The sequence below is a fragment of the Perissodus microlepis genome, chromosome 1 (assembly GCF_051167445.1).
Source record: "Perissodus microlepis isolate ML-2025 ecotype Zambia chromosome 1, ASM5116744v1, whole genome shotgun sequence".
In the NCBI taxonomy this organism is placed as follows: domain Eukaryota; kingdom Metazoa; phylum Chordata; class Actinopteri; order Cichliformes; family Cichlidae; genus Perissodus; species Perissodus microlepis.
In genome coordinates this window covers 19,607,286-19,627,101 of record NC_140461.1, presented here as the reverse complement: position 1 = coordinate 19,627,101, position 19,816 = coordinate 19,607,286, and the positions used below count along the sequence as shown (strand labels likewise).

Here is a 19,816-nt window from a genome sequence, read left to right as displayed (position 1 = left end):
TTATTTATTTCAATTTTTTTTTTAACAAAGACACCAAGGTTTCCTATATATAGTAAAGTGAATATATGGGAAAAAAAATGTAATGTAATCCTTGCTACTCGTACGGTTGTAGATGGATCCCTGATGCCTTTGTTGTCTTTAGTAAAGAGAGAAGATGTCACTCCAATGGAGGTGACAAGCAACCTTCAGTCTTCAGGAGTATTTAAGGTGAAGCTTTTATCTTATATGTTGCTTTCATAATTTGTTTTAAAGTCAAGTCGTTCAGTTCGTTCATGTTTTATTGTCCCTGAAATAAAGCATAAAGTTAGTATTCTGTGTTTTGAAAAAGAGAATAACAGTGATGCATAACTGAAAAGCAAAGCGAAGCACATCTTTTGTGTTCTGTTTTGTGGGTTACCAGCAGACTGGTGATCTGTGCCCAGCCCAGCAGAACTCTGATATGACGGCAGGACATCTAAATAAAAACAGAGTATTCTCCAGCAACCTGTCTCAGCCTGCAGGTGATCCTGACAAAGGCCAGGCGCCTGTTTTTACCAGCACTGAGCCCTTAAGCACCATCCAGAAGCAGGACATTGTTGCGGGCAGCTCGTTCTCTGTGCCTGCAGACTCTCTGCTTCAGCAAGGATCACAGCAGTTCCTTTTGGAGACCAGAGATGGCCTCAGGCAGGAGAGGCCAGGTGTCAGTTCTGGAGCTGTGGGGAGGTTGTGTGGGGAACCTGCATCTCAACCGCAGCAGCTGCCACTCTTTCCTCCAGATGAAGTAGCCCAGCTGGAAGAAGCAGTGAGACAACTAAAAGCCAAAGGATACTGTAACTTATCACTTCAATCTGACAACCCTATAACCAAACAGCAGCAGCAACACATCCAGCATCAGCAACAGATCCAAAAACAGCAAATTCAGCAGCAGCAACAGCAGCAGCAGGTTATGGAGAATCTGCAGCAGCAGCTGTTTCAGTCACAGATGCAGATGCACTGTGCCATGTTTCAGGATGCATCCCAGGCCAAGAATGGAGAGCTTCAGGTCTCATCACCAGGTGTGGTGACTAACCAGGGATCACTTTTCCAGCCGGACCAGCAACAGCAACAACAGCAACAACAACAGCAGCAGCAGCAACAGCAAGCAGCTCTTTTTCAGCAGGCAAATGATCTTCTTTCTATCCAGACAAACTTCCTCCAGCAGACCCCATCTCACTCTTCACCACCGATGTTTCACAATCCCAGCACTCTGGCAGAAACGCAGGATCCACAGGGGGCGCTGTTTCAAAAAGCCTCCCAGGAACAGGTCCAGGCTGCACTCTTCCAAAGCACCATGACAGTGCTACAGTCTCCAGAGCAGCAAGCCTCATCCCCTGGACTCTTCCTCCCCCAGACCTCTATGTCCAATCAGCTTTCAAACAACAGTTCCCAGCAACAGCAGCAGCAACAGCAGCAGCAGCTGGCCTTCCTTAGCGCTTTACAATCTTCTTCCCCTGAACCACAGTCAGTATTTCAGACCCAGATCGCCCCCATCCAGCAGAGAAGCCCCATGGAGCAGGAGCAACCATCTCAGCCTCAACACCACACACAGCCAGCCCAGCAGGCCACCCTGTTTCAGAACATCTCCCCACATTCATCTACAAATTCACTTTCTCCAGGCCAGCAGCAGCAGCAACAGCAGGCTGGCTTGCTGTTTTGCAGCAACACCCTATCCACACCAGACCAGGGCTCTAGCATCCTTTTCAGCAACCAAGGCCAAATGCCTCCTTTGACCAACAACAGTCTAGTTTCTCAAGAGCCCCAAAACACCCCTCTGCCCTTTTCTCAAGCCAACATGGTGACGGTAACCCAGCAAGATCGCCCAGAACCCATGACCTTAGGGAACCCTGCTGAACCACCACAGCAAGCCATGTTTCAGGAGCAACAACCTATGCAGCTGGGGAACAGCAGCAACAGAGAGGAGCAGCCTGTGGGTCTCTTCATGCCTCAGTCCACTATGGCCTCTCTGCAGGGGGGTCTGGCTGCTCAGGAGCTTGCACAATCAGCCGTGTTTGCCTCACAGAATGGCGTGGCAAACCTCCAGACAACTACGTCCTCCCCTGTTCAACAGCCAGGATCTCTGTTTCAAACAGCTGTGAGTGGGAGCGTCAATCAATCCAGCCAGCCTCAACAAGCTGGCCTCTTCCTTTTCGGTATCCAGAACGGTAAGGAATTTATTAGGCAAGTGCACGTTGTTGAAACTGTTGAAATGACTCAAAGTAAGAAGTGAGGAACAAGATTATCACTTGGCTGTCCAACAGTAGTTTGGGCTCATTGTTTTGATTTTAGCGTTCACAGCTTTGCTCTTTTAGTTCACTCTGGTTGCTCTCATTAGAGTTGATTCCAGATGCAGCAAACGGCTGTTTATGGCAAGAAAAGATACAGTTAGTAATTAGCTGGTAAACCTAAAGGAGTATTACATAGTCAAAAAGCCCATTTTTCTTCATTATTTAGCAGAGCTAAAAAGGAGCTTCGTTGAGTGATGAGACTCACAACTTTGACTACTGAGCATTGCTTCGTATCTGTTCAGTAGATTCACCACATCAACTTAAAGCGTGAGAGAAAGTTAATGTGTTCATTGCATAGACAAGGGGTAGGCAACTCCAGGCTGTGTTGGATCAAGGACACATCTAAAACCTGCAGGACACCAGTACTCGAGGCCTGGACTTGCCTACCCCTGGCATAGACTGTATCTCTATGTATCACTACTTGTTTCTGCTGCCCTCAAGTGGCAAAAATTAGTTACTTCAGACTAAATTTCACACGTCTGTGAAATACCAGTATTAGAATTTATCCTTTTTATTTTTATTAATGTTCATCTTTAACATATTTGTAAAGTTGTTTTTTTTTTATCCCCATCCTTTAATTGTCCAATAAAAGAAAAACAAAACACAATTTTTAAGTCGGATTTATAGGTTGCAAATTGGCAAGAATTGAGTACAGTCAAATCTGGATTGTGAGGACTCATTATTGACAGTAAAGTAGTGTCTCCACTTTTCATTCAAATGTATGACCAAAGCATAAGTAATTAATAATCTGTTCACTGCTTACTTTATTCAAGGGCCTGTGGTTTGTAATTTTCTTGACTATGGTTCCTGTTGAGTCATGAAGCTCTTTCTGTTCCTTCCTTGCAGAATGCGGGCAGTTGATGGAAACTCCTGGAAACACGCTGTCAGATCAGATAATAGCAATCAGCCAGTCTGGTCAGAACCAGAGAGAGAGTGAAGCGCACATCCAGTCCCTGCTCAGCCAGTCCCTCTCTCAGTCTGGCACTGTGCCGAACACCATGTCTGCCTCTCAGAACATGGAGAAGATTGACGATCTGCTGGTCAGCCTGCAGGAGCCGGGCAGCAACATAACTCGTTCCTACTAATTGAATGCAGGTTTATAACTTTTTCTTTCTTTAAAAAGTTTTATATGTGGAAAGATTGTAAAAATTTGTAGGTCCAAATATTGTCTCTTAGGAATTTTATGTAGGTTAAACCTTTAAAATTAACCCTCAGTAATGTGTTTATTTGTGGTCACTTCATGTTTTGTTTTTTTCTGAACTATATGCATATGATTTGGTCTTCTTTTAAGGGTGTGTTAGGAAAGAACAGTTAAGATGAGCTAAAGATTTTATAGTGACCATGAAGATAAAGTGGACAAATTAATATTCGGATAACTAAAAGAAATGAAACATAAACATCTCTAACTCAATGACTGAATGGCTGAAAATGGCAGTGGACTCCAGAGAAGGAAACTTCCGTGAAACTGAAAAGATGTTGAATTTAGACCTCGGGAAAGACACTAACCAGCAATCCTAGGAATTTGTTAGATTTCTATCTGTAAGTAGAATTTCACTAATGTTATTTGCGGTATCTTTTAGTTCTTGTGGTGTTTTCACAAATCACGTTCTTTTTTTTTCCTTTTTTAAAAACTTTTGTATTTTGGTGGTGGTGGTCAGAGGGCCCGGTGGCGCCAGTGTCCGGCAGCCTCGCCTCTGTCAGTGCGCCCCAGGGTGGCTGTGGCTACAATGTAGCTTGCCATCACCAGTGTGTGAATGTGTGCGTGAATGGGTGGATGACAGGTTGTGTAAAGCGCTTTGGGGTCCTTAGGGACTAGAAAAAGCGCTATACAAATACAGGCCATTTACCATTTACCATTTGGTTGCACGGAGCATGGATCGTGTGACACAGTGAGAGGAGTGCGGTATGTAGGCGTTGAAGGGGTGTCAAACTCGTTTTAGCTCAAGGACCACATTAAATCAGTTTGATTTCTTTTCAGTGGGTGTTAGGGCAGTTGAATCACTGAACTTCAACTTTAAAAAGTTTAATAAACATAAGTTAATGAATCCTCCATTTTTCAAAAAGAAAACAAGAACCAACAGTCTGAGATGCTTTTGGTTTAACTTCAGTGTAGCATGACAGGCCATGGGTTATTTCTTTTTCAAGAGGGAGTTGGTTTAGACAGCCACTCTCATTAGTTGGATGATTTTTAATTACTTTTAACTACTGCTATTAAAAAAACCAACAGACTGAAGAGACCAAAGATTGTGCAAGTTTTACAGTTTGTTAAAGTCTTCAAGTGGACTGAATTGGCTCCTCTGCCCTCATGTTTGACACCCCTGGTAGGTAGCTTCTGTTGAGTCATGTGATCCAACAGTGTAGAAAGTGTGCAAGAAGCTGGAGCAGGCAGAGAAATGAGAGACAAAGGACGAGCTGTAAAAACGAATACACACTAATCTTATGTAATATCGCAATTACGTTTTGTTTGTTTGTGGGTGCTTAATATTTCATTGTTGTAGCAGCAAGCTTGCACCCGATAATGTAAATAAATCCGCTTTAGTTGTCTTTGTCACAAAGTGACTTTGGTTTCATTGATGATGGAAGCTCAGATGCTCACTAGGTGTACTGTACTTTTCTGTGTTATATTTTGCTGCAAATCAGTCTTGTCAAGGCCAGTTGAGTAGATTGATGACTATAAACTAAAATATTTGTAGTTCAAGCAAAGCTCGTCAGTGTGATGGTCAGTGCAGATGTGAAACACACACCAGTCAGCCACAATAATAAAACCTTCAATAGTTTAATGCAGTTTATCGCCCCACTGGGAGAACTTGATTCCTGACATTCATGAGGATAACTGGACCTGTTGTTTGACCAGCGTAAATACAGCTCAAGGAACATCATGCTTCCCAGATCCCAGTGATGTCAAGCATCGACAGTTTGAGCTGGAACAAGCCTGGTCTACGGACTCCTCAATTTACTACCAACCAAGTCCAGAAGGATCCTCGCCACCAGAGATCAGGACTCCGCCAGAGGTGTTCTTGAGGGACCCATGCAATATTAGGAAGATGGGTTTTAATGTTGTGGCTGATCAGTGTCTTTTTGAGTATGAAATACTTTGCAGTATCCACCACAGTGTACAGGCTTTGTAATGAAGGCGTGACAAAATTTAAGGCATTTAGAAAAAAAAAAATCATCAATTTAATGATGCCGGTCCAGTAGAGAACAGTAAAGCCCACAGGAGGCAGCAAGTTTGCCTGAAGCTGCCTCTTCTGCATTGTTTACAGTGAATATGAATATGGATCATAAAAACAAATTACCACGAGAGTCTGATTTAAGCCAGTATCGCTAAATGTGTCCAAATTAGTTACTGTATAACAAAAGTGTTTTATAACAGTGTGACTTTTTGACATCTATGTTACAACTGTCACTGTTCATTCACAGAAAAAGCTAAAACATTATTAGTCCTTTATTTTATCTATCCAGGTAAAAATTCTCATTGAGATTAAAAATCTAATTTCCAAGAGAGACCTGGCATCGTACAACATATTAGATTCATAAAAGCTGTGCTGAAAAACTGGACAAATCAGGAAAAACTTACATTACCTGCATTAAAATGTTAAATGCTAACTTCAGATGACCTATATCTCGTATATGTACATGCACATAGAGCAGAATTATATGTAGAATATATATATTATATTTTCATTGTGTGCTTTAGTGTCATTTTGTTGGTGTCATTCTGCGGCAGGCACGCATGAAGAGGAGTAGGAGTCTTTTTTTTTTTTAAAGCCTTTCCAGCAGGTTATTAATGTGATTGATTCAGTGAATGTTGAAAAAGCAGCAGCATTCACTAATGCTACTGCACATCTCATCCAGGATAGTGTATTAACGTGCACGAATAGAGCCCGCTACGTATGTTTTCTTGTAAATGGATACTGTACAGTTTGGATACTGTACTGTACTGTACAGTCCATGTCGCCGTAAGCAGTTTGCCAGTGACCTCTGGACCAAAGTTTGACTCAAATCTTGCTCTGAATGAATCCAGGAATGATGGAAGGCCAGTTTTATGGCTCATGAGTTTTTATTCTTTTTTTACAGACTTGCATTTTAGCTTTAAGATCAGCGTAGTTTTTTTTCTTTTTCTTTACAGAACTTACAGATTTTATTGTTAGACATTGTTCTACTGTTCACGCTTTTCCCCTCAATGTCATGTCTAGTATCCCTTTAAAGTGTGTGCACGAACAAGGTGCTGGTCTCCGATAGGATCGGCTCCGTTTTACGCCTCGTTGTTGCCGTGTTTTCTGTGTATAGTTTGTCAGAAGTACATCAACGCCGCTACATTTTATACGCTTTCAAATCTGATTTTGCTGTCGGTTAGGATGGAGATGATGTAAACTCGATTAATGTAATGTGTGGAGCTACAGGGCGTCAGTTGGAAGAGTTGGAGTGGTTTTTAAAGGGACCCGACTCCTGAAGAAAACCCGTCTTTGGAGAAAAGAGCTTTCTGAGACTGGCTTTCTTCAATTTGTGACTTTGGTTAATAACTAATATTTCCAGTGTTGAATATTTATGATTTAATTTCCTTTTGTTTGTAGATACTAATTCTTTTTTTTATCAGTTTAGTACTTGTGCCTCTTTTCAGAGAAGTATATCTTAATTTATTTGTGTGTTGGTTAGTCTCCAAATTGTAATCGGAGCTGTGTTTCTAACTTCGTGAATGACACAGTTCGTGATTTGGCAGCCACCCCCCAAAGAGACACGCACACATGCTGATACAGGCACCTTGCGATGGATATTTCTGTGCACAGTTCCTTCTGTGACTTGCAGAAGTTGTAGTTACACCATTAAGCTGACGTCACATGTTTATTTATGGTTTGTAATTAGACCGAAGGTCCGATGTGACCAAATACTTAAAAACAGGGCGACGGTATTTTTACAATGAAAATCATCCTAAATGTGCATCATGGTTGTAAAAGTGTCATTTTGAGACACAGTGAATGAATGGTACACATAAGGGGGAGGTGATTACTTTTTTTTTGGGGGGGGGGGTAGTAGTTCCCTCAGTTGTGTATATTATGTGTAATTGTTGATCAGATATGAGTGTGTTTCCCTCATTTACACCGTCGTGTATGGAAAACAAGAGGGAGGTTTTTGTTTTGTTTTGAAAAAAGTTCTCATTTTTCTCATTTTATTTAATTTTCTTTTTCAGTAGAACAAGATGTGGTTTTCTTTTATTATAACCTATTAATATTATGTCATCAGAGTCACAGACATTTTAGTTGTTTTGTGTGTTTTGTGTGTTTTTTGTTTTTTTTACCATAAACACTGCTTAAAACACCCATAAAGATTGTACACGTGCCTTAATGAGATGTTGTAGCAACAGTCAGATTGACGTTTTACCATATCTGCTTGTTTAACACCCCGCTGGCCCTACCGGTGATGGTTAGTCCTTATTAAATAGAATGTTTCAAGCCATAACACTTTGAGTGCGCTTTAAGTGTTCGACAACAGTGACCAGATAAATGAGGTTGTGGTGGATTCATGTGTTGTGCAATTTGTGTCATATCTGACTTGTTTGTACTGAAGTACCCATTGCATTTATGTTGTTCGACACAGATGCAACAAAGATTTTTCTCTGAAACTGCTATGCAGCTAATAAACCTTTTTAAATGTAGATCTATTACTTTTTGAACATATATTTTTCTATATAGCCTCTCCCATTTTTAGACTAAAGGAGAAACCAAAATAGATGTTCTTTGTTATTTACAATTTCTGCCTGATTTTAATTCTGTTAGTCAAAATGCTAACTTTTCAGCAACAATTAAAGATGCTTTCTTGTGTTTTGGTTGAGACAAGGGTCACAAATGTGTGTTTTCTTTGTTCCCATCTTACTTAAAGGCTTTGTTAGGAGATGTGAGTCATACCTCCGTCTATACCAGTTGTTTACTGTGCAGTGGTTCGCTTTCTTCTGATGTCTCTCAGGACATCCTGGTTAACAGGATGTCATTTTAATTGTCACGAGTCATTTTTGCTCAGACCTGTCAGACCAGTAAAAGGTGGTGCACACTAGATTTGTTCTGCAATTTGAAAAGGTGTGGATAATTATCCTTGCCACAAATTCTCTACAAATTGTACTTTGATTTCTCTGCCATATTTAAAGCCTAAGTGAACCACTCTTCTAGTAAACATCCGAAGGTGTAAAAATCTTCCTTTCTGTTTCTAACCATGTGAACAACTATCAAATCATCATTACCCAAAATATTAAAAAAAAAACCAAACAAATAAATAACTTTTATATATCTGGCTTTTATTGGGACATTTTTACTCTTGCAATTAATTTTCTGTTAAACTTGCTGCTATCTGTAATAAATGTATTTACTTTAAGTTCTAGTTGGGTTTTTATTTCATGTTTCTGGTGTAAAACTATTACTTGGCTATGAGAGGAGGACACAACTTTTATTAGTTTTAGTTTATTATTTGGATGCCTTCTTAACACAAATTAGGTATTCATAGTTGTGTTTGTTTTTCCACACTGGCTTTATGTAGATTATTTTCTGATGAAACATAGGATTATGTTTTAGAAAATAATAGTAGTATCATTTGGTATATTGTTACCAAAACACCCTTTTTTAATGAAATAAGTAGCGACAAAATATCAGATAAAGCAATCTGTAACTGAGAGTTTATTTATTGCGCCATTTAATGGAATAAAGTCTGGCAAAATCGTTTTTAAACGTTTCTCATAAGCGTAGGATGGAGGGAGAATAAACTGGGCCTACCTTATTCCAGCTTTAAATGTGTTGAAAGACGATATCAATTAAACTACACGCATTCATGCAGCATGAAGGCGACAACATACAAGTTATGAAACATTTCTGTTCATGTTAGATTTCAGAACATTTAGTAATATTACTATGCAATTAAATCCCGATTTATGTATTGATTTATTAATAAATAAATTAGAATATAACAACAACAAAAAACAGTCAGCTCTCCACATTCAGCAGGGCGTAATTTGGGGCCTATAGTTTGTTAAATCAACTGTAGCCCACCTTATGACGTATCCTTGGACGTTTCAGTTTTCTGGTTTCCGTCAGTCCTGTAAAAGCACCACTCAGTTCTCGCGTTTCTGCGGCGCGCGCATGTCAGTTGCTCTTTCTGAGCGCTGCATCAAGAACATGGCAGACGTGAAGACGGTGGACGGAGACAAACTCAGCAAAAAGTGAGCTTATTCGTTTCTTCTTTCGCATTTTCACCGCTCTTTACCTCTATCGCTTTTGTCACATCGTCCAAGATTTTTTCCTTTCGACAGTTATGGCAGTTCCAGTTTGGCACCGCAAAACATCAGGTCAGAGCGTGAAAACGTAGTGAAGGTCCCGTATTGAGGCACCGTACTAGCCTACATACCCCAGAATTCAAGTCGTGTGTGTTTCTGGTAGTTGTAGTCCTAAATTTAATTTAAGACCACTGGCGAAAGTGTCTCTTGTTGACGTGTGAAACTACAACATCCACAATACATTGTTAAACGACTTCGATACATCGTGCAATCGCGTGGGCGTCTTATATGTGCAGTTATAATTTTAGCGAATGATGGTTTATCGGTTGAAACTATGTATGCTGATTTGTTTATTTAGAAGGACGCTCTGTTAATATAAAAAATCTTAAATAAAGCCAAGCGCATGTTGCTTCGTTCCTCCAGATCATCTTTGTTTGCCAAGAGTAAAGCTGTAGAAAGTGAAACCAGAATCTAATTACAGGAAGTGTAAAGCTAATTATATAAAAATATATACTTGTTTACTTGTTTGGATCTTGGAGGGTCTTGCCTAATAGGAGGGTTCTATCAACCCCAGCAGGGTGTCGTTTTGCCTGAAGGACAGAGCAGAGACAGCCTTCATATACTGCATACTGTCTTTGTATATGTCTATTTTCTCAGGTCTGTCTGCTGACTGTCGTAGTTCAGCATGCTGTGTCTGGTCAGGGCAGCCAGGCAGCAGCTGTGCCAAGCCTGTGGGGTCAGGGGACAGTGGTTAAAATATGCGCCCCCATGTACAGCTGCAAGCCCAGCTCAGATTTACGGGAACCGCTGGAGAGGTGACAAAAGGTTGGTGGCTTTTCCATTCCAGTGCGGAAAACAACCAACCTTTTGTCATTAGACCTGATGTGTTCGTCCTTACCGTTTTGCATGAATATTTGTTGTACCTCTCTGCTATTAGAAAATCATGTTGTACTTTTGTTTTGCTTTTATTTATTTTGGTTACAATAATAGAGTAGGTTATATGATGTGACTTTTTGGCTTTTTTGAATTCCAAAAGATATTTTTTTTTTTAGTTGCAAATGCATCATAAGGGCAAAGTGTGGTATCCAACCACTGATTGCTGTTTTTGTTTTTATTCAGTGAGCTGAAGAGGCGAATGAAAGCAGAGAAAAAGGCAGCTGAGAAAGAAGCCAAGGTTAAAGAGCAGGTGGAGCAAAAAAAAGAATCAAATGACCAGGGAACAGAAAATGCCTTGGATGAGGAGACGCTTGACCCCAATGTAAGAGTTTTGCGTAGTTATTTTATCTCAGTGCATATATATATATATATATATATATATATTAAACCCTTTTTAAAAACATATATTAACAACAAGAACATCTGTCTTTTCCCATGTAATACAGCAATACTTTAAGATCCGCACTCAGGCCATCCAGGAGTTGAAGGGCACAGCGGAGGACCCTTACCCGCACAAGTTTAATGTGGACCTGTCGCTTACAGAGTTCATTGACAAATACAATCATCTACAGCCTGGAGACCAGCTGACAGATGCTGTTCTCAGTGTGTCAGGTAGTGAAAAGTGTTTACTATCTCCTTTTTTTCTGTATGTTTGCACTTAATTGTAATTAATCCAAACTGAATATATGTTTGATAGGCCGCGTCCATGCTAAGAGGGCTTCAGGTGCCAAGCTGCTGTTCTATGACTTGCGAGGTGAAGGAGTCAAATTGCAAGTTATGGCAAATTCAAGGTACGGAAACAAAGTTGGGGGTTTTTTTTGGTTTTGTTTTTTTAGAAAACCTAAAGAGATTTCACCTCTTGACGCTGTGAATGACACACTCCCCATCTGGGAATTTGTTTTGGGTTTGCATGGATTGTGCAAAAGTAAATGTTACAGATTCATAATGATATATTTAAATTATAATGAGCTGATGATTTACCTTTTCATCAAGATTTCTTGATTATGTGATGATTATAAAATCTAAGGGAAAAAACTGCATTTACGTCTCCAAATAATGTTTCTCCGTACAAGGAAACTTCAGATTGTAGTGACTGATTTTCTGTGTTACCTTCTTTTTTCAGAAACTACAAGTCTGAGCAGGACTTTGTGGCTATCAACAACAAACTGCGCCGTGGTGACATCATTGGTGTCCGCGGTAACCCAGGAAAGACCAAGAAAGGGGAGCTGAGTATAATTCCCATTGAGATGACTCTACTGTCACCATGTTTGCACATGCTACCCCACCTCCACTTTGGTCTCAAAGACAAGGTAGTGACCAGCACACTCTGTAGGGACAAAAGTATTGGTCCACACCTCTTCATCTTTTAATTCATTTGTTTTCAGTCCCTTCACCACAGGTGCATGAAATATAACATCTAGCCAGGCAGGCTGCCAATTCAAGCATGGTATTTTAATTGGATGCAGTCAGTTTTTGAAATTCATTCTGTCCCACATATGCCACAGTCACCTATTAGTGGTATTATTCGTAAAGCAGAAGCATTTCAGCACTATAGCATGTCACCCCACAAAATTGCTGAGGTGCATATTGTATTTGTAAGTCACAAATGCTTTGTTTACTCAGTAACCGGTGAGTTCCAAACCTTCTCTGGTATTAATATCAGCACAAAAATTGTTTGCCAAGAGCTTCATGCCATGGGATTCCATGAGAGAGCAGCTCCTGTAGCTGTAATGTGTAGGTGGTCCAGTACTTTTCTTCAGGTTATATATTAAGGCACAGTGTTAGTGAAACTAAACGGTACTTTTGTCGTCTCTTTCTTAAAGGAACTAAATCATTTATAAATGGGAGTGCTACCCAATTTAAAAGGTTAGCTTTAACAGCCAAGGCATTCATTCTTAAATTTCACGATGTGCTTTGCTTCAAGGCAGTGACAAAGTGCAAATGACACAAGCTAGAAAAATGTTCTACTTTACAAGGCTTAAATGTTACTGTGTTTCTCCAGTGTAGACCTTTTTTCACAGTAGATGTTACGACTTTTAAAGACAATAGTATCATTCACTGCAGCATAGTCATGTGCCACTTTCTTTACCTGCACTGCAAGTCTAGCAGTATTTGAGTTGTTTGTCTTAGTGAGCCTGTAATTACCAGTGTTTAGTTTTGCAACTCAAATACAAGTTAGTGTGGTGACTTTCACTTTCAGTTACATTGATTTTTACTTTTAGTTAGACATCTAATGTCACAAGATGCCCTTTTTTGTATTAGAAAATGTGATTTAACTGTAAAGTATGTGGCTAAAGGGGACATAATGGTGTATCTTTCATGATATTTATTCAATGACAGTTAAGGATCACTTTTGTGTTCACTAACCAGCTTTGGCTGCAGCGTCCAATAAGCAGAAAGCTTTTACAGAGGAGCTAATATTGCTGTGAATGTAGACTTTAGCCTCTGTTAAGAGGAGGGAAACAAATATATCTGCTGTTAGAACTGCAGTAATCAGTATTGGGCTGCAACAGTTCATCAACTAACTAGTTTCTTTTTTAATTCTCACAGCAAACATTTTGTTCAATGCTCTATTTAATCTACGGCTCTGTAGTGCGCAGTTGCAGCTGAAATAGACCTGCAGTAGAAACGTATTTAGGAGCAGCTTGTGAATAAAAGGTATTACAACAGTAAGCCCATGCAGATTTTCAACAGAAACACTGACAGCAGCAGTGACGATGATGCTGCCATGGTTTAATATTAATAATGGACTCCCTTACTGAGAGGGTGACCTCAGATGGAGCGAAAAACAGCAGCACTTGTTACTATAACCACCATTAAAACTTTTACTAGAAAAAAAGCTGGCAAGAGTCCTTAAACAAACCACCTCTTCAGCAAGCCCCAACGTGGAGAAAAGTGAACTGCCATCCACTGCCGTTTGTTTGATACAGCAAAACTATAAAACTGCAGAAGTTAAAATAAGAGCATATCTGTGCAGATGAACTGCTAACTTACTCTGATATAATCTTTAGGCATGCTTTCTGTTTGAGTGATACCTGCAGAAGACAGGGCTGAATCTGGTTTGTTTTTTTTGGTTTAGTCTGTTTTCTTCCACAGGCCAGTAAAAGTAAAACTCTGCACCACTGACCCAGTGCTGTTAGGCAGAACTTATTATTAACTCCAGTTCAGACCTGCACCATTAGAACATGTTTTTGCAGCACAGGACAAAACCCAGTTCTAAGAACGCTGATGTGCTTGCTTTTCTTCATTGCACTCTGACAGACATTCAGTCATTCACACAAAAGACATTCACATGAACAAACACCTAATCTAGTGAAGGCTGTTTTAGTTTATGCCTTAGCTTAGGTTAAATGCAATGAAAGGTTTTGGGGGGTTTTTTTTGGCAGATGTTGTAGTTCCAATTAAACCACTAGAAATATTGCCAGTTTTGAAATGTAAAATGATGGGCAGTTCATTTTAAAATACCTTTTTTCTCTCTCTTTTGAATAATGAATATATTTTCCCAATGTGAATTCTTTCACTCAAAGGAAACACGATTCCGCCAGCGCTACTTGGATCTGATTCTCAATGACTACGTGAGGCAGAAGTTTATAACTCGTGCCAAAATCATCACATATCTACGCAGCTTCCTAGACCAGTTGGGATTTTTGGAGGTAAGTTGGATTTGAACATATACCTAACTAATCTGTGTTTGTCTGTTTGTTTTTTGGTGTGTGGATTTTATAAAATAATGTTCTAATAGTTTGTATATTTGTTTAAACATATTGTAAGTTTAAATCTGCCGTGCTGATTCATGTTTTATTTTTCTGCTTCAGATTGAGACGCCAATGATGAACATTATTCCTGGTGGTGCAGTGGCCCGGCCATTCGTTACTTATCATAATGACCTGGACATGAACCTGTATATGAGGATTGCTCCTGAGCTCTACCACAAGGTAATGTGCTATCCCAGAGTCATCCATGTATGTCAGGCTCCTCTGTAAATGTTATGAAATGCATCTGTCAGATGTGTTGCACTAACTCTTTACAGCGTGACAACTCATGTGATGGAAGAGATTTATAGTTTATTTCAACCCTGGACTCTCACTACACCTAACCACTAATACTCTGAATCATTTTATTGGTCTTGAGTAGATAGACTTCTGCTTACTATTAAATGTATTTGTTATACACTCACTGGACACTTTATTAGGTACACCTTGCTAGTACTGAGTTAGACCCTCTTTTCCCTTCTGAACTTCCTTAATCCTTTGTGGCTTAGATTCAATTAAGGATTAAGGTCCTGGAAACATTCCTCAGCAATTTTTGCACATCATTGATGTGAATCTTCCATTTCATCACATCTCAAAGTTGCTCTCTCACATTGAGATCTGGTGACTGTGGAGGCCATTTGACTACAGTGAACTTATTGTCATGTTCAAGAAACTAGTTTGAGATGATTTGAGCTTTGTGACATGGCATGTTACCACCAGTGGATGGGTACATTCTGGTAATAGGTAGGCGGTAGCATGTTGCTCAATTGCTGCTAAGGGACCCAAAGTGTACCCCTACTATTACACCACCAGCAGCAGTCTAATGGCTTCATGCTTTCATGTTGTTTGTGCCTAATTCTGCACCTAACTTGTATTGAATTGTAGCGTGTGGTCTTCTGTAGCCCATGTTGTGTGTTCAGAGATGCAGTTCTGCGTACCTTGGCATATTGGTTATTCTAAGTGGTTATTTGAGTTAACTGTTACCTCCTCTCAGTTCGAAGCAGTCTGACCATTCTCCTCTGACATCATCAAGGCAAGTTTGACCAGAAAACTCTCTATAAATCATAGAGATGGTTGTGTGGGAAAATCCCAGTCGATCAGCAGTTTCTGAAGACACTAGTTACTGCCATGTGATGAGAATTTCCCGGTTCTGCGATACCTAAAGCACACCTGACCTTATTTGATCTTAATTGTTTTTTTTGATGTTCTAGTAAATTGGGTGAACCACTCAAAACTCTTAACCTGTATTTTTCTACCATATCTGAATTATATACACTGTCCATCATATGTTTCCCACAGATGCTCGTAGTCGGTGGCATAGACAGAGTGTACGAGGTTGGCCGTCAGTTCAGGAATGAAGGCATTGATCTCACTCATAATCCAGAGTTCACCACCTGTGAATTCTATATGGCATATGCTGATTACAATGACTTGATGGAAATCACGGAGAAACTACTCTCAGGTAAGTAGAGACTACATCAACGGCCATGTTATTTCATTGGTCAGTGAGAGTTTTCTTTCACAAACAGTTATGACATTATGAGCTGTAACTCAGATTACCTCCTGATAAATTGAGTTTAGATTAGTTTAGAATATGTGACTTGATTTAAAACCTAAATGGGATTAGTGATTTGCCATTTGCCCAATGACAGTATAGAAAGCAGTCTTTGAAGCACAATGATGATGTTCTAAATGGCTTGATGAAAACTGATGTTAAGTTGATCAGAGCTTTCTCCTCAGGGTCTTTTCAGTTTTGTCACTTTGTTTGCTGCAGGAATGGTGAAGCACATCACTGGAGGATACAAGGTGACTTATCACCCTGATGGTCCAGAGGGACAGGCCTATGAGATCGACTTCACTCCACCATTCAAAAGAGTGAGCATGACTCATGACCTGGAGAAAATTATGGGAGTGAAGTTCCCTCCTGCTGACAGCTATGACAGTGATGGTAAGAATCTGTGAAATGTATAACAGACACTTCACATGCGAAACATTACTGCTTCAGAAAAATGACTTCATCATCCTTACAATAGTTGATCATTAGGAAATATGTGTATTATTCTCTTGCAGTCATTTTTTTCCTTTTACTGTTTTTCCCTTTTTTTAGAGACACGTAAATTCTTTGACGACCTGTGTGCCCAGAAAGGAGTTGAATGTCCTCCACCCAGGACCACTGCCCGTCTCCTTGACAAGGTGGTTTATGAATTTACTTAACCTGTTATTCTTCTTTTTTCCTCCGTTGAATCTGACTTGCTAATGGCTTTTTACCCCCACAGTTGGTTGGAGACTTCCTAGAGGTCACTTGTATCAACCCAACGTTCATCTGTGATCACCCACAAATCATGAGCCCTTTAGCAAAATGGTGAGAAATGCTATCTTTAGCCTTCATGTTTATTTAAAACAGCAATGTTCAGGTTCATACTGACACTTCTGACCCTTTTGTTACAGGCACAGAACCCAGAAAGGGCTAACTGAGCGTTTCGAGCTCTTTGTGATGAAGAAAGAAATCTGCAATGCTTACACTGAGCTGAATGATCCGATTAGACAGAGGGAGCTGTTTGAGCAGCAAGCCAAGGTGTGTATAAAGGATAATATGACCTGTTTCACTTCTACTTAAGTGCACTGTCCTGTTCCTGCTGTTCTGTCTTTATGCTGTGATGGTATTGCATGTCAGTGATTTGAGGTGGATCTTTTTCAGGCCAAAGCTGAAGGGGATGATGAAGCCATGTTCATCGATGAGACCTTCTGCACAGCTCTGGAATATGGTCTGCCACCAACTGCCGGATGGGGCATGGGCATCGATCGTCTCACCATGTTCCTCACAGACTCCAACAACATCAAGGTAAATTAAAGTCCTCATAGTGAGGATTAGAGATGTTCTGCTGCCTATTTTCCTAAACCATGGGAAAAATTAGACTAACCAATTAGTCTTAAACTTAAAAAACAAAAATTTGCAAACCGTTTAATGTCAGAAACTTTGTTAACAAAGTAATTAATTATTTAATCACGTTCGGCAATATTAAATTATGCTGCTTAACTGTGCGGCACCTCGCATCGTGCATGATGAACATCACATATTATAATCTAGACAAAGAAGAAGAAAAACACTTAAAGCAATGTCAAATATAATATGAAAACATGATACTACAAAAATGTTCATGTATTATTAAAATATGTCAAATTTACCATCCCAAAACCTAAACAAAACTGTGACTGAAAAGTGTTATGTCGTGCATTATGAATTAGGCATGCTGTTCGAAAATTCATGAAAACCACTTAAAACCACTCATAAATTATCCATTTTCTTTCGTGAAGTTGGGTCGCGGGGGCAGCAGCTTAAGCAAAGAAGCCCAGACCTCCCTTTCGCCAGTCACCTCCTCCAACTTATCCGGGGAAATAATAAGGCGTTTCCAGGCCAGCCGATAGATATATTCACTCCAGCAGCACCTGCGTGTACTCCAGGGCCACCTCCCAGTAGGACGTGCCTGTTCACGACACCCCACCCAGTAGGCGCTCACCTACGCCATCTGGTGGCAGATAGGACACAACTATTTACCAACATTTGGTATCAATTTAAATGTAAAGCAGTTAGATTAAACAACAAATACATCTGGTTCTGACTAGTGACAATAGCAACGATGGCTAGTCGGCTAGTCACTCACATCCCTAATGGGGATGCCCAATTTACTGCTGTTCTGAGGTGTTCAATAGGTTTATGTTTATATTTACATGCTGTTTTTTGCTGTCAGGATCAAACTAAGAATTTCATCTGTTCCAACTTCAACAGGTGAATCATTCTTAGTTCTGCCAATGGTTTCTTCTCTAATGAAATTTCTCTCTATTTTTTTTTTTCTGTGAAAAATTCCACTTTTTTTTTTTTTTTTTTTAGTATTGCATTCAACCAGTTTTAAATTCATTTACATTTGGTGTTAGAGTTGGTACCCTCACTGTTTCTCCTGGAGCAGAATAATCACAGGTGTATTTTTTTATTACCCATAGAGTGGCTGACAAATGCATTAGACACATCTTACAAAAGCTTGTTTAAAACTAAAAATTTCTATCATGTATTTCACAAATAACAAATTGAATTTATAACCAAATTATAACTGAATTTGAGGACTGGAAATGAATTAACATCCAAAAAAGGAAACAGATTTTTTTTTCATTCATGGATTCAAGTAAATACCTGTAATTTGGCATCTCAGTCAAAAAAATAAAAATATGCTTATTTGTAAAATAATAAATATTAAAATTCATGGCTCCAGTTTGTTCAGTTCAGTTTTGTTTATATAAACTAAATCACAGCAAACAGTCCCCTGAAGATGCTTTACATTGACGTAATACAGAGAAAAAGTACAGGATAACAACAGTAATTATATTTTACCATTAAAAAATAGTTTTGATAAACCATAGTTGATAAATTTGTTAAGCACTGTACATTTGACGAAGAGAAATTACATTATAGGTTCATGTTTTTATAAACTTGGCTATTTTAGTTTTGCTAAATGTATTTATTTTTATTTACCCTGGTTAATTACGTATTTTTCTGATGCTAGGTGTCTTGGTCTTTTAAATCTTAATTCTTGCTCGTAATCATGTTACGTTAAAGGATGAGCCAGGGTTGCTTTTATTAGGGATGCTCCTGATGACTAATATCTAGTCATTTAAATTAGAGGGGGGAAAAAACATGATCGTCGACTAACGTGTTCAGAAAACATTTAAAACTGAATACACTTTAAATGCACAAGTGAAAGATTGGCCAAATTGTTATTTAGTGTGTGGTTAATGGTAGTTACTGAAACTACATTAAAATTGTTCCCCAAAAATCAGTTTGTAGCCGAACTATGTAAGACAAAATGGTGCCTTTCTTGGCTTGTATGTTTAGACTAAACTACCCCAGAAAAGCACAGAATTGGAGAACTACCAAGAATAATGGGTTAATGAGAAGCTACTGTATGAACAAAAAAAACGAGCTGCTAACGTCTGCCGGGCAGTTGTTATATCATTGTGTCATGAAAAAGAATTCTCTGCTAACATTTCATTTTTTCACCTTCACAGGAGGTGTTGCTGTTCCCAGCCATGAAGCCTGATGACAATAAGACAGCAGCGCCATCAGAGGGCACCTCTGTCTAATAACATGACCTGTGACCTCTCCTGCTATCACACCTTAGCAGGAGTCGGCATGAAGAAGAAGAATGAGCCTTTACCTCATTGTTGTCATCAGTGGAGTTTCTGGGTCTTGTGTTTTATCAATGTTAGTTTGTCAAATGATTGATAATTTCTGTCAGTAAGGAAAATCATCGGGTCTCAAATACACGTTTTGGATTTTCTGGTTTTTTTTGTTTGTTTTTTATTCCATACACTTTCGCAATCCTGTCTGATCAAAATATACTTTGAGCTATTTAAAGGGATGCTTTAGGGTACAGCATATGATAACAATGCTCAAGACCCTCTAATACTCAAGTCTTTTTACCAGGTCTACTTAAAATCCTTGTCTAAGTTTTTCAAGTTGGACTCCACAATAATCCTTTGCCAAGAGGTTTGAATAAAGTTCATATAAAGTAAACTGA

At 39.4% G+C, this 19,816-nt stretch overlaps 2 protein-coding genes and 1 long non-coding RNA gene across 11 annotated transcripts in view; 2 read left to right on the top strand and 1 right to left on the bottom strand.

Moving 5' to 3' along the window:
* nfat5b (nuclear factor of activated T cells 5b) overlaps positions 1 to 8,137 on the top strand; it is a 44,430-nt gene extending 36,293 nt beyond the window's left edge. For 4 of the 8 annotated variants that reach the window (XM_084934059.1, XM_084934026.1, XM_084934078.1 and 1 more), the window contains 3 exons: positions 113 to 207; positions 401 to 2,180; positions 3,150 to 8,137. In XM_084934059.1, coding sequence (XP_084790185.1) covers positions 113 to 207; positions 401 to 2,180; positions 3,150 to 3,388 — 2,114 coding nt within the window. In that variant the 3' untranslated portion in view covers positions 3,389 to 8,137. The remainder of the gene's footprint in view (positions 1 to 112; positions 208 to 400; positions 2,181 to 3,149) is intronic. The other 4 variants (XM_084934069.1, XM_084934051.1, XM_084934040.1 and 1 more) reach the window with 3 other exon arrangements.
* The window catches only part of LOC146393741 (uncharacterized), a 23,725-nt gene extending 14,300 nt beyond the window's left edge, over positions 1 to 9,425 (bottom strand). Inside the window, exons 1-2 of the long non-coding RNA XR_014800714.1 lie at positions 9,335 to 9,425; positions 3,067 to 3,184 (exon numbers count right to left, since the gene is read on the bottom strand). This is a non-coding gene — a long non-coding RNA (uncharacterized LOC146393741). The remainder of the gene's footprint in view (positions 1 to 3,066; positions 3,185 to 9,334) is intronic.
* Positions 9,383 to 19,816, top strand: kars1 (lysyl-tRNA synthetase 1). 2 transcript variants are annotated; one of them, XM_084934109.1, is made up of 15 exons: positions 9,421 to 9,504; positions 10,216 to 10,383; positions 10,678 to 10,816; positions 10,941 to 11,106; positions 11,192 to 11,285; positions 11,618 to 11,804; positions 14,022 to 14,147; positions 14,310 to 14,429; positions 15,546 to 15,708; positions 16,021 to 16,194; positions 16,354 to 16,439; positions 16,523 to 16,608; positions 16,695 to 16,821; positions 16,945 to 17,088; positions 19,305 to 19,816. In XM_084934109.1, exons 2-15 carry the CDS (start codon positions 10,244 to 10,246, stop codon positions 19,377 to 19,379), a joined length of 1,827 nt encoding a protein of 608 aa, XP_084790235.1. In that variant the 5' UTR covers positions 9,421 to 9,504; positions 10,216 to 10,243; the 3' UTR covers positions 19,380 to 19,816. The 2 variants fall into 2 exon arrangements, with proteins under 2 accessions (XP_084790227.1, XP_084790235.1); XM_084934101.1 differs by lacking the exon at positions 10,216 to 10,383 and having other exon boundaries at positions 9,383 to 9,504.

Coding starts and splice junctions, on each gene's coding strand:
- kars1 (XM_084934109.1), top strand. CDS start 10,244: ATGCTGTGTCTGGTCAGGGCAGCCAGGCAGCAGCTGTGCCAAGCCTGT. Junction 11,107..11,191: donor TGCTGTTCTCAGTGTGTCAG/GTAGTGAAAAGT, acceptor TATGTTTGATAG/GCCGCGTCCATGCTAAGAGG. Junction 11,805..14,021: donor ACTTTGGTCTCAAAGACAAG/GTAGTGACCAGC, acceptor TTTCACTCAAAG/GAAACACGATTCCGCCAGCG.